Below are 14,265 nucleotides of genomic sequence, written 5' to 3' on the forward strand. Positions count from 1 at the left end.
TGGGCCGGCTCTCTCCGGTCCACGGGGGAGAGATGTGGAGAGACCTCGTCTTGCAGAGCGTCTCCTCACCTTGCGTCCTCTCCAGGGGGGGGGGTTCCAACACACGGTAGTGTCGGGGGTCTTTATCCATAGAATAATCAAAGTATCCAAAGCATAATCCGTGCCTGGGAAGGCGGGCTGTCGTCGGTAGAATAATCCGGTATACAGGTCCACTCGCTCGTCGGCTCTGGGGCTCCTCGGGTGCAGCTTCACATAGGGTCAACCACCCTGGGTAAGCAGCCAGTTCTCTGCCCGAAACGATGGGGTACTGACTACGGTAGTATTCTCACCGCACGAAGCACTATATATTAACAGACTATTATTAGCTTAATAGACTACGTCCAACTCGACGATATAGTGCCAAATATGACTATTCAAATATTAATATACACGATGTCTCAATACCGATGGTAGGCCGAACTTGGCCTTACTCCCACACGTGGCATCGCGGGGAGGCTTTACGTCTGTGACTCTATTGGAGGGTAAGAAACTGGACTGAAAAGAAAGTCCTACTTTAGTAGCGCAGTATATATACGCACTATGAACAAATAGTCCCATTAGTGGTGCGGTAGCCAAATTCCTACGCGGAACTAGGACTTGTTCGTACATGTCGAGCGGTACGTTTGAACTGGGTCTGAGGGGTATGGCAGCCTGGCACCAAGGTCTCGACCAATAGTAGAATGGAGACTATTATGGGATGTTCAGTAGGCTAGAATGGATATTCAATGCATATTGTACAAGGAATATACAAGGGATATCAGGGAATATTAGAGAATATACAAATACAATTAAATATATATATATAAATAAATATATATATTCGGTTTAATCTGGCCCTTCACAACAGCCACCCCCTGAATAGGTCCCAGACCTAATCAGTTAAACGGAGACAGATTAATCGCGTTGTCTATTTACACATAAGGGTTTGCTGTAGGGGTCAGTCAACTTCACAAAGTCATAGGGTTGTAGGGTCATGGTCATCATCGATTGTGTCTGGGAGTCGAGGCAGTTCTATGAGCCTTGCCACGGGACGGGTGTAAGTGCGACCCTGGACGAGCACTTCAGCTGCTCGGACCTTGCCGTCGGCACCGGTGATCACTTTGCTTACGCGGCCGGCCGGCCACATAGCTCTGGGCAGTGATTGATCAATAATCATGACGACTGTTCCTTCTGTCAAATTGTCTCTCTCCTTTACCCACTTCTGGCGGGTCTGTAGAGACGGTAGGTAGTGCAGTAGGAAACTGTTCCAAAACTTGTCGGCTAATACTTGGCTGTACCTCCACATTCGTCGGCCGTTCGCTTCTTCAGGCCGGTACATTGTCTGGGGTAATGTGGGATCTAGCCGCCCCATCAGGAGTGTGTTGGGGGTAATTGGGTCGATATCCGCCACATCACTGGAGACATATCCGAGGGGCTTCGAGTTAAGTACTCCCTCAATCTCCGTGAGGACTGTCATTAGGACTTCTTCCGCCACAGTCTGGGCCCCAAGTACTGCGTACAGGGCTGTCTTTATGGAGCGCACTTCTCGTTCCCAAGTGCCACCGAAGTGGGGTGCGTTTGGGGGGTTGAATTGGAAATCAACCTGTGCTGGAGCGAGGTGGGTCTTAAGTTCTGGGCCCATAGCTTGGAAGCTCTCTCTCAGCTCTCTTTCGCCGCCTTTAAAGTTTGTCCCATGATCGGACAATAGGGTAGACGGTCTTCCTTTCCGTGATATGAATCTACGGAAGGCCATAAGGAATGAGTCTGTGCTCATGGTCGGGAGAAGCTCGATGTGTATCGCTCTGGTGGTCATGCATTTGAATACAATACCCCACCGCTTCTCGGTTCCTCTTCCTTTCTTTATGTGCAGCGGGCCAAAGCAGTCCATACCCGTTGAGTGGAATGGCTTGTCACCGATTCGGAGGCGATATGGAGGAAGGTCAGCCATCCTTGGTATGCTGGGCTGCGCGCGCCACTTGCGGCAGTCTAGACATGTTCGTTGGAAGCGTCGTACCGCCTCTCTTCCTTGTAGGATCCAGTAACGACGTCTGATTTCCGCGAAGACTCTTTCTGCTCCTGCGTGATGTACATCCTCATCGTATTTCTTTATAATCAGCTCTGTGACCTTGTGTCGGCTGTTCAATACGATCGGGTATTTAATGTCATCCGGTAGATTGGGGGCTCTGCGTAGGCGACCACCCACTCTGATGAGGGTGTGAGCGTCGCTCTCGGGGGCCAGGTGAATTAATCTGCTGTCGGATGGGACGGGCTTTCCTCCCTGTAGACAGGCCAATTCATCGGGGAACGAGTCTCTCTGGGCTCGCTGCAGTAGAAGCAATTCTGCTTCCTCGTAGTTAGCCGCTGACATATCAGCGGGGGACTTGCACTCCGGGTGGTACCGCAGGAATGTTCTTTGTTGTGCACTCTCTATGGACGTGCAATCGTTTATGTTAGGGTCGGTGGAGGCTACGGTGCTCAATCCACAGAACACAGACTTCTTAATTTCCACCTCCTCTGGACTTGCTTCCCTCGGGATAGGCATGGGCCACTGTCCTTCCGGGAGTCTTAGGAATGCGGGGCCGTCACTGTAGACATTGCGACGGGTGAGGTCATCCAGGGGCATCCCCCGGGTGATGACGTCAGCTGGGTTCTGTTTTGTATCAACGTAGCGCCACTCTGTTTCTCCGGTTAACTCTTCGGTTAAGTCTTGAATCTCGGTGACTCTGACTCCCACGAAGACTTTGTACTTGCATGAGTCCGATTTGATCCAGGCGAGTACCGTCGTGGAATCTGACCACAGGATTGTTCTAGACACCGGTATGGTGAGCTCACGTTGGATGAGCGTGGCTAGGTGCGCTCCGGCTAGGGCTGCGCAGAGCTCTAGACGTGGGATAGATTGTTGCTTGCGTGGGGCTATTCTCGAGCGGGCGAGGACAAATGCTGTGTAGATCTCTCCCCCCTGGTCTTGGGCCCGCAAGTAGGCTACTGATCCGTATGCGACCTCTGAGGCGTCACTGAAGACGTGTAAGTCCATTTTACATGTCTCTGGCCTCACCGTGGGTGGGAAGTAGCTTCGGCGCATATTAACGCCTGGGAGTGAGTGGAGCTCCATCTCCCACTCTCTCCAGGTGGATGCAAGGTGTGCGGGAATGGGGTCGTCCCAGCCCTGGTCCTTGTCCCACAATGCTCGTACAATCATTTTTGCCCTGGTGGTGTACGGTAGAATACATCCTAGCGGGTCATATTGTCGGGCGAGTGTTGTGTACACACTCCGTCTGGTGGTCGGCGCCGCCGCCGGCCTTCCCTGCTCCGTAGTCCGGGGCTTGTGTCTGTAGTGAAGCGAATCTGTTTTGAATCGCCACACCAATCCCAGGGTCATCTCCTGGGCTTCTCCCGGGATTGTAGCCATCCAGGTCTCGCTGCTGGCTGCCTTGTCCTCGGAGGAGAGGCTGCGCAGTACTTGCGGATCGCTGCTGGCCCACTGCCTGAGATCAAAGCCGCCTTTGATCAATGAGGCGCGGAGTTTAATCAGGAGAGCCTCGGCTTCTTCCTGGGTTGAAAGGCTTTGTAGACAGTTGTCTACGTAGAAGCTGTTCTTTACGCTTCGTCGGACCTCTTCGTCCGCTGCTGGGTCCTCTGCTACATGTTTCTGTAGTGCAAATGTCGCACAGCAGGGGGTGCACGTCGTTCCGAAGGGGAGGACTTCCCATTGGTAGATGGCTGGGTGCTCATCTCCTGGCTTCTCTCTCCATAGGAACCGTAACAGGGGCTTGTCCGCCTCTACTAATCTCACCTGCAGGAACATTCCTTTAATGTCCCCGCTGATGGCCACCTTTTCCTGGCGGAAGCGGAGTAGAACGCCGAGTAGGGAGGGGCCGAGTGTGGGACCGGGCAGTAACTCTTTATTCAGATTTTGGGATCCGATCTGGTAGCTGCAGTTAAATACTATGCGGTCTTTACCGTTGTGATGGACCTTGTGGTGGGGCACGTACCACGATTCAGTGGTCTGGTCAGCCTCTTTAATGTCCATCTTTGTGACGTGTCCCGCTGTGATGAGCTTCTCAATCTCAGCGCGGTATACACTCTCTTGGGCGGGGTTCTTGGCTAAGCGCCGCTCCGTGTTCAGCAGGTACCGTTCTATGGCGTCTGTCTTGGCGTGGAAAGTAGGCATTCCTTCTCGCCGCAGGAGTGGCGTGGCGTATCTCAACACGCCGTTGACCGGGACTCTCTTGGTCCCTGTCTCGAGGAGGTGAATGGCGTAAATGTCATCTTTAGAGCGAATGTCTTTCTTTCCATTCTTAAAGGGCATTTGTTCCAAGCTCCATAGCCGCTCTACGTGTTGCAGGAGTGCGGTTTCTCCCTCTGTGACTCGGGAGTGGAGACATCTAGTGGCTGTACTTCGGTTGAGAGATTTGGCGAGCGGGCCTTGGAGAGTCCATCCCAAACGGGTCTCGACTGCTGCAGGACAGCCTCGGGGTCCGGTATGAACCCGGTCTATCGGGACAATGAGGTCTGCATGGTCGGAGCCTATCAACAGGGTCGGCATAGCATTGTCTATGAGCGGGATCGGTAACTTGCGCAGATGTGCATATTTCTCCATCAGCTTGGCGACGGGGTATGTGTACCGCGACAGTCCTATTTCTTGGCTGGTGAAAGCGTCTGCAATCTGGTACCGTCGCTCAGGCTGGCCGCTTGCTGCGATAGAGAATGAGACATTCTCGCCCTTTATCGTCTTCAAATCTCGTCTTATTGTCCGAATTGTCATTTGGGTTTCGCTTCCCCGCAGCCCTAGCTGGGCCGCAGCGGAGGCGAGCAGCAGGGTCTTCTCTGACCCGTCATCGAGGACGGCGTAAGTGTCCAGGACTTTATTCTGGTAGCTTAGTGTCACACGCACTACTTTTAGGAGTACTCAGGCTCCACTGCTGCTGGCGGGATCGATGTACATGACGCTCGCTTTGCGGCTGGATGGTGCAGGTGAAGGGCGGCGTCTGTTACTGTCGTGAAGTATGTTCAGATGGGCTCCATCGCACTTGGTGCACCTTTTCTTTAAGCGGCATTCGGCTGCCATGTGTGAGCGCGCACAGCGAAAACAGCGCTTGTTGGACTTTATCCATTGACCTGCTTCCTCCGCGTTCAGCTTGGGGAAGGAGTCACATTGCGCTAGCCAGTGTTCTTTCTCACAGTAGGGGCACACTATCTTCCACTTCTCCGTTCTGGAGGGGGTACTGTGGCTCCTGCTGCTCGGTACTGACTCCGATTGGTGCATCACAGTCACCGATCTTCTTCCATCATTTAGTCGTCTGGTTCCTTCTCTGGAGCCAGGGGTGCTCCGTCCGAATGTATCTAGCCGTAGGCTGCTGACTTCTCTCGCCAGGAAGTCTGCTAGATCGAGGAGGTTCGGTTCGGGGCCATTCGGGTCTCTGTGGTCCCTCTGCCGCCTAAAGCGCTCCTGACGAGCGGGCGGCAGCTTCTCCAGGATCCTTTCCACATTTGAGTTGGCGTAAAGTTCATACTTCCCCTTCTCTCTTTGCGCTCCCAACATCCCTACCAGGGACTGCACTCTGATGGACAGGTCGTCCAGTGCTCGATTGTCTATTGCTGGGGGTAAGCGGTCGATGTGTCGGATCTCCTGGATCACGTAATCCCATATGCGCCCATACCTCTGGTCCAATGCTACCAGCGCTGCTGTGTATGGGGTGGTGGAAGTCGCGTAGGCGAGCGCTATATTATGTGCGCGGGGCACCTTTAAGTGCTGCAGTAGGATGGCGTATTTGTGGCGTTCATCCAATACATCCACCAACATGGTCTCCAGACACATGCAGAGTTCTGTATACTGGGCCCGGTTCTCTTGGGTGAAGTCGGGTACCATAGGCGTGCCAATGTATGACGCTGACTGTGGATACATCGGCGAGCGTTGGGGGAGAGGCCTCCTAGGCGAGTCTCCTCCCGCTCCTTGGTATGGGCTGGTACCGGCAGTGTACCATGGCCCGCTTGTCCAGGTGCTGTTCCTCGGTGCGGGTCGTGCGTCGTGCTCACCCGTGTATAGAGTCGGGGGTCTGTAGCGCAGCTCCGCGGGAGTATAGCCTGGGCTGTACCGGACCTCCTGGTCCGGTAGAGTACTGTGCTGTCTTCGGGCGTGGTTCTCCTCCTCTTCCTCTTCGTCTTCAGTTAGGTCATCCAGTGCTTGTAGTCTCTGGTTTAGCCTCTCCACAGGATATGCTGCTCCTTCCCGGTTGCTAGGTCTCGCTTGGACCGGTGGGGGGAGGTGGTCTGTGGGGGTTATAGACCTCGTCTGTTGGTCAAGTTCAGTGTTGTTTACTCGGCTAGGGGATGCCGCCCTGGAGGTGTGTCTAGACGAGTTCCTGGAGCCTCTGGCGGAGGGAGAGGGTGTTGTCCGTCTGATCAGCTGTTCTATTAGTTGCGCTTGCTGTCTGTCGCGCTCTGCGTCCCGTAGAGCACCAGCAGCTGCTCGCTGGCTGTCTGCTCGGTCTCGGGCCACATTCTCTTCCATCTGAATGCGTCTTATTTCCAGGCGTATGTGCTCTTCTTCGCTCCGTTGCTGTAGCTGCAATCGATCGCGTTCACCCTGGAGTCTATCGCGTTCAGTAGAGGCTTTCAGGCTGACGAGGAATGCCTGCTGTAGGGTCCTCTCTGCCTCGCTGGGAGAAGGCGGTTGTATAGGGGAGCCTTCCCTCGGGGTACTCCTTGCGGAGCCTTGGAGCTCTATCTCCACGGTGCTCTCCCCGTCTTCTTCCGTGCCGAGTTCTCTCTCGGTAGCGTTGTATTCCTCCCGGGACTCATCGGGGACTACTTCTTCAGTACTGGCGGGGTGTGAAGTCATGTCTGGTTCCCACTGGTCCCCACCGTGAACTTGGTCAGTTACATTAGAGCCCGTTTACTGTATATCGGTATATCAATAGATAATGTCCAATCTCTGAAGGCGCAGGTGGTAAATATACGACCTGGAATAGTTAAGGAATAACAGCAATGATACTTTAATGATTATAGGCTGGATACACTAGAGGGGGTTAATCCGGTCGCTTGTAAGCCGACAGGAGTAGGAGGGGGGGGGGGTAGAATCCAGCTGCCTCGTCCGGCCAAGGGTATCCCAGGAGAACCCACTGTAGTGCCGTTCAATGCGCCGGCGATCCTTGGACCACAGATGAAAGCAGGTGGACTCTTTGTGGGCCGGCTCTCTCCGGTCCACGGGGGAGAGATGTGGAGAGACCTCGTCTTGCAGAGCGTCTCCTCACCTTGCGTCCTCTCCAGGGGGGGGGGGTTCCAACACACGGTAGTGTCGGGGGTCTTTATCCATAGAATAATCAAAGTATCCAAAGCATAATCCGTGCCTGGGAAGGCGGGCTGTCGTCGGTAGAATAATCCGGTATACAGGTCCACTCGCTCGTCGGCTCTGGGGCTCCTCGGGTGCAGCTTCACATAGGGTCAACCACCCTGGGTAAGCAGCCAGTTCTCTGCCCGAAACGATGGGGTACTGACTACGGTAGTATTCTCACCGCACGAAGCACTATATATTAACAGACTATTATTAGCTTAATAGACTACGTCCAACTCGACGATATAGTGCCAAATATGACTATTCAAATATTAATATACACGATGTCTCAATACCGATGGTAGGCCGAACTTGGCCTTACTCCCACACGTGGCATCGCGGGGAGGCTTTACGTCTGTGACTCTATTGGAGGGTAAGAAACTGGACTGAAAAGAAAGTCCTACTTTAGTAGCGCAGTATATATACGCACTATGAACAAATAGTCCCATTAGTGGTGCGGTAGCCAAATTCCTACGCGGAACTAGGACTTGTTCGTACATGTCGAGCGGTACGTTTGAACTGGGTCTGAGGGGTATGGCAGCCTGGCACCAAGGTCTCGACCAATAGTAGAATGGAGACTATTATGGGATGTTCAGTAGGCTAGAATGGATATTCAATGCATATTGTACAAGGAATATACAAGGGATATCAGGGAATATTAGAGAATATACAAATACAATTAAATATATATATATAAATAAATATATATATTCGGTTTAATCTGGCCCTTCACAACAGTAGTGATAATAATACTTGAAAACGTTTGATTTTAAAAACGTTAATTTATTGCATCACTCATAAAATAATGTCAAAAAGGGGTCGTGGCCGTGGGGTGGAACAATATTATTTACACTGTTTATTTTTCTCATATTTCTGTATTCAGATACAATCTATTGCCTATATTTATGTATTTTTTACTATTAGCTACCCTGCCAATACCTGTACCTCCCCTCCCCCATGCTGCTATGACACCCACATTTCCCAAATGGGATCAATAAAGGAACAACTTATCTTATCTTTTTATTTTTTATAAAAAAAAAAATGTTTTACATAGAATATAAAACAAAACATGACGGCACATAATACAGGAATAATAATAAACAGAACAACACCAGACTAATAATAACAATAACAATAACAATAACAATAATGACAATAGAATAACAGTAGAATAACAAAAGTAATAAAAATAATAAATACAGAACCTAAACATTTTTACAAATTATATTATCACAAACACCACAAAAGACATTAGACATTTCCTCTCCCACCCCCCACCCCAGGACCCCCCAGGACCAACACCCCAACCCCGCTCCGCTGCTAGATGGTGGTCTTAACTTTCTCTGCCGCTGCGACCCACAGCTCAATGCTGGCCTGTCCCACTCCAACTACACGTGCAGTAGAGATTTCCATATAAATGACATCCAGTAGTGTCAGAGACCAATTAATCATTGTGAGTTTCTCAGGTTCTTGAATATCTTATCTTATCTTATCAATGTTTGTTTAGCCCCACCAAGGTCACCCTGATAGGGGCGGTGCTGTTCACCCTGCAGCAGACCCAGTACCTGCCCCTCCAGAAGCACCACCTCATGCTGCTCTACACAGTCTTCATCGTGGTCAACAAGGTCAGTCATCAAACACACCCCTGGTCACAAGAAATAATAATAAATAGATTTTTTTTTTAAACATTTCATGTGTACAATCTTACATGAGCTATAATTTTGAGACTTGGAACATTCAACGATGGCTAATGGTAATTGAAAGATAGAATTCCAAGATAGAATTCCAAATAAAGTACACCTGAAAAGGTGTAATGGTACTTGATTTACCGTAGCTAGTAATGCACAAACCATTTACCATTTGCATTGTTATTTGAAGATGTTCCATTTCCAAAGTGGGTACAAATTAATGGAATGCAGAGGTTACACATTTTAATCAAAGTATCTGAGGCCTACTACTAATTAGCTGTAACAGAGGAACCATCTATGAAATGTAGGGCTTTAAAAGGACATTTAGCCAATTTTGAACCTGAATCCAATCGTTCTATTGTGAGGAGGACATACAACTTACCAATGTGTTTTGTGTCTCAAGAGCTCCCTGAGAAATGTTCAACTGTAGTAGGCCCAACTTTACATTCACATTTACATACATTTATCTGACGCTTTTATCCAAAGCGACTTACAAATTATGAACAACAAGTCAGCAGGAAGGGTACATCTCTGGCAGCTAAGTGACATTGGTCGTCAAACAGTGCTCGATCTTGATAGTTATACTTTGAGTGCATAGTAGAATAGACATATTAGCCTAATAGGTTGTAGTATAAGTATAGTAGCATAGTAGTAAGGTACATAATATTACAGACAGTACATTTTTATTTTCATATATCGTTTGAAGAGGTGTGTTTTTAGTCAACGGCGGAAAATTGGGCAGGTTTCGTCTGTCCTCACTGGTGGGAAGTTCGTTCCACCATTGTGGAGAGAGACCTGAGAATAGCCTGCTTCTCTTTGATGACCCCCTAGGAGTTCAGATAGGAGTGGGTCTGAGGCGGCCAGAAGATGCAGAGCGTAGGGGTCTTGAGGGTGTGTAGTTAGAAGATACAGAGTGTAGGGGTCTTGAGGATGTGCAGTTAGAAGATACAGGTGCAGTTAGAAGATACAGAGCGTAGGGGTCTTGAGGGTGTGTAGTTAGAAGATACAGAGCGTAGGGGTCTTGAGGGAGTGTAGTTAGAAGATACAGAGCGTAGGGGTCTTGAGGGTGTGTAGTTAGAAGATACAGAGCGTAGGGGTCTTGAGGGAGTGTAGTTAGAAGATACAGAGCGTAGGGGTCTTGAGGGTGTGTAGTTAGAGACCATTGACCGGAGGTAGAACTTAAGGAAAGTTGAGGAAATAGTGTCTGCTAGAGGTCTGCAGTTCACTAGAGGTCTGCAGTTCACTAGAGGTCTGCAGTTCACTAGAGGTCTGCAGTTCACTAGAGGTCTGCAGTTCACTAGAGGTCTGCAGTTCACTAGAGGTCTACAGTTCACTAGAGGTCAGGTCTGCAGTTCACTAGAGGTCTACAGTTCACTAGAGGTCTGCAGTTCACTAGAGGTCTGCAGTTCACTAGAGGTCTGCAGTTCACTAGAGGTCTACAGTTCACTAGAGGTCAGGTCTACAGTTCACTAGAGGTCAGGTCTGCAGTTCACTAGAGGTCTGCAGTTCACTAGAGGTCTACAGTTCACTAGAGGTCTGCAGTTCACTAGAGGTCTGCAGTTCACTAGAGGTCTACAGTTCACTAGATGTCTACAGTTCACTAGAGGTCTGCAGTTCACTAGAGGTCTACAGTTCACTAGAGGTCTGCAGTTCACTAGAGGTCTGCAGTTCACTAGAGGTCTGCAGTTCACTAGAGGTCTGCAGTTCACTAGAGGTCTGCAGTTCACTAGAGGTCTGCAGTTCACTAGAGGTCTACAGTTCACTAGAGGTCTGCAGTTCACTAGAGGTCTGCAGTTCACTAGAGGTCTACAGTTCACTAGAGGTCTACAGTTCACTAGAGGTCTGCAGTTCACTAGAGGTCTACAGTTCACTAGAGGTCTACAGTTCACTAGAGGTCTGCAGTTCACTAGAGGTCTGCAGTTCACTAGAGGTCTGCAGTTCACTAGAGGTCTGCAGTTCACTAGAGGTCTGCAGTTTAGAGGTCTGCAGTTCACTAGAGGTCTGCAGTTCACTAGAGGTCTGCAGTTCACTAGAGGTCTGCAGTTCACTAGAGGTCTGCAGTTCACTAGAGGTCTACAGTTCACTAGAGGTCTGCAGTTCACTAGAGGTCTGTAGTTCACTAGAGGTCTGCAGTTCACTAGAGGTCTGCAGTTCACTAGAGGTCTGCAGTTCACTAGAGGTCTACAGTTCACTAGAGGTCTGCAGTTCACTAGAGGTCTGCAGTTCACTAGAGGTCTACAGTTCAGTTCACTAGAGGTCTGCAGTTCACTAGAGGTCTACAGTTCACTAGAGGTCTGCAGTTCACTAGAGGTCTGCAGTTCAGTTCACTAGAGGTCTGCAGTTCACTAGAGGTCTACAGTTCACTAGAGGTCTGTAGTTCACTAGAGGTCTGCAGTTCACTAGAGGTCTGCAGTTCACTAGAGGTCTGCAGTTCACTAGAGGTCTACAGTTCACTAGAGGTCTACAGTTCACTAGAGGTCTGCAGTTCACTAGAGGTCTACAGTTCACTAGAGGTCTACAGTTCACTAGAGGTCTGCAGTTCACTAGAGGTCTGCAGTTCACTAGAGGTCTGCAGTTCACTAGAGGTCTGCAGTTCACTAGAGGTCTGCAGTTCACTAGAGGTCTGCAGTTCACTAGAGGTCTGCAGTTCACTAGAGGTCTACAGTTCACTAGAGGTCTGCAGTTCACTAGAGGTCTGCAGTTCACTAGAGGTCTGCAGTTCACTAGAGGTCTGCAGTTCACTAGAGGTCTGCAGTTCACTAGAGGTCTGCAGTTCACTAGAGGTCTGCAGTTCACTAGAGGTCAGGTCTGCAGTTCACTAGAGGTCTGCAGTTCACTAGAGGTCTGCAGTTCACTAGAGGTCTGCAGTTCACTAGAGGTCTGCAGTTCACTAGAGGTCTGCAGTTCACTAGAGGTCTGCAGTTCACTAGAGGTCTACAGTTCACTAGAGGTCTGCTCTCCGTCGGGCAGAGGTAAAAAATCTGGCAAAATGCCCTTTTAACAACCGGTCAATTACAGCAATTTACTCCAGCTAACTCTGGACTAACTTAAAGTCAAACGGACGCTTTTGATGCTGCAGCAGCTCCATCTCCAACCATCTGGTGAAGCCTCCGTCTTATCCTGTCTTCTAAACGACCTTCCTCCCTCTGAGTTTTTGAAGGTTTTGGCTTTTGGGACTCACATTAGCTGTGTGTTGCCCATAGGGCTGCAGGTTTTGCATCATTTTCCCCAGCTTGCATCATTACCCCCTCCCTCCCCCCCACCCACCCTTCTCTTATCTGGGAGACTTGTGCTTTTGACTGAGACACAGATAAATCCACCATGTCTCCTCTCAACTCTCAGCTGTTAGGTTCCCCCCCTTAACTCTCTTCTGTCAAGTCAATGACAGGCTGTTTCATCAGATCCTGTATATACCCTCCTATTTGTTATTTAATTTTTTTGCCGGTCTTCTGCGAGCTCCCCGTTGCGTTGCTCTCATCCCACTCACTCAGAAGCATACAAGCGCACATACAAATGGCCGACTATATCATCCACATACACACAAAGATACACGCATAGTAGATTAGATTAAATTAGATTAGATTAAAATGTATTGTCATTATACAGCATAAGTACAGTACAGCTCAAATAAGTTTGGCATCCAAGTGCAAATGTAACAGTTAAGTGCAACAGTTAGTATATATACAATCTACAGGTGATTAAACTGGATATGAAATATATAAATTAGTACTACTGGGTAATAGGGCTAATCAGATGTATGTACAGAGTTGTAGTATTAATATACAGTGATACAGGTATAAAGACACTATGGTAGTAAGTCATACTGGCCAGCAGTGTAACTAGTAAAAGAGTAGGTAAAGGATATGTACAGATATAGATATAGATATAGTATCTACAGATATGTAAAAAGGATTATATCCAGGTATGTACAGACGGATGTGGATAGATATACAGTAGATAAGGTAAGAATAAATATATATATACGCAGTAGTAGTAGTAGTAGGAACTGTCTTTTTTTCATGCACACACACACACATGCTCCTACTGTACCATTCACCCCTCGCCAGCAAATACCCCGCCCCGTCATATCCTCCTCCCCTCCTTCCCCGTACACTCACCCCCCTCTCTCCCCCCTCTCTCTCCTCAAGGCGAGGATGATGCTGACCGGCTCCTCGGCCTCGCCCTTCGCTCCCATCGAGTCGGCCGTCCACAACACCCTCTTCGCCGGGCCGTCCGGTTGCGCCGCCCTGACCGCGGAGGCCGAGGCCGTGAAGGAGAGGGCGCCGTCAGTCGATATCGGCTCGACCATCAAGAGGACCTCCTCCGTCGCCAAGGAGGAGTCCCGGAGTGAGACCAACGGAGCGGCGGGGCCCCCGACCTCCTCCCCCGGAGCCGAGGGAGGGAGCGGCTCGGACGAACCCAAAGAACAGCTAGAGGGCGCCACAGAGGGAACGAGTTGTAAGAAGACCGACTAGTCAAGTCTGGGACTGGTAGCCTCTTTACTCTTCAGCTCTACTACAAGTCTTCAGTGTCATCTCCACAGGAAGTCACACGAAGGTTACATGGTTTTTAGGTCCAACCAAAAAAAAAAGTCAGTCAAAATGAGAACCATTATTATTTAAAAGTTTTTATATTTCAAGGTTTCAAATGTTTGCAATCCTGGAAAATGGAAGCCAAAGCCAAGAAATTTGAAATTGAGTAAGAGCTGACCCCAACCTACCCTACTTTTTTTCATTCGGGGGACAATCCTACACCATTCACCCCTACTGCTCTTTTGTTGTTGTTGAAATGAACAGAACAATACCACACTGTACCCAGGCTGATTCCATGTTTCTGGTACAGTTATGTAGCTCTATTTTCAATATATTTATAATGAAAGCAAGCTGAGGATCTTTTATATATACAGTATATATCCAGAATGCTGTATGCCTGCTGATGGTTGAATGTTCTTTGTCATGTTCTACTGTATCTGTACTGTACGACATTATCTAAATCACTTTGTTTTTCGAATGAAAAAACAAAACAAAAACGAGAGATTATATTATATGATTATACAGATATTTTATTCTATTTATACTCAAATGAAATGCACTCGAGCGAATGTAATGATTTTGTCAAAATGGAATGCTGTTTTATTTTTTACCATGTTCTGTTTTTCTTTTTGTGAATGCTTTGGAAGCATGACGACTAAACAGCATGTGCACTATATTTAAACAATGTGTTTTT

General features: G+C 48.9%; 1 protein-coding gene across 1 annotated transcript in view; it reads left to right on the forward strand.

Moving 5' to 3' along the window:
- The window catches only part of tmem38b (transmembrane protein 38B), a 56,318-nt gene extending 42,055 nt beyond the window's left edge, over positions 1-14,263 (forward strand). The window contains exons 5-6 of the mRNA XM_084325511.1: positions 8,859-8,976; positions 13,188-14,263. Of these exons, the coding sequence (XP_084181637.1) occupies positions 8,859-8,976; positions 13,188-13,514 (445 nt within the window). The 3' untranslated portion in view covers positions 13,515-14,263. The remainder of the gene's footprint in view (positions 1-8,858; positions 8,977-13,187) is intronic.
- Positions 14,264-14,265: the final 2 nt, after the last annotated feature.

This window comes from Notolepis coatsorum (genome assembly GCF_963971535.1).
Source record: "Notolepis coatsorum genome assembly, chromosome: 11".
Classification (NCBI taxonomy): Eukaryota; Metazoa; Chordata; class Actinopteri; order Aulopiformes; family Paralepididae; genus Notolepis; species Notolepis coatsorum.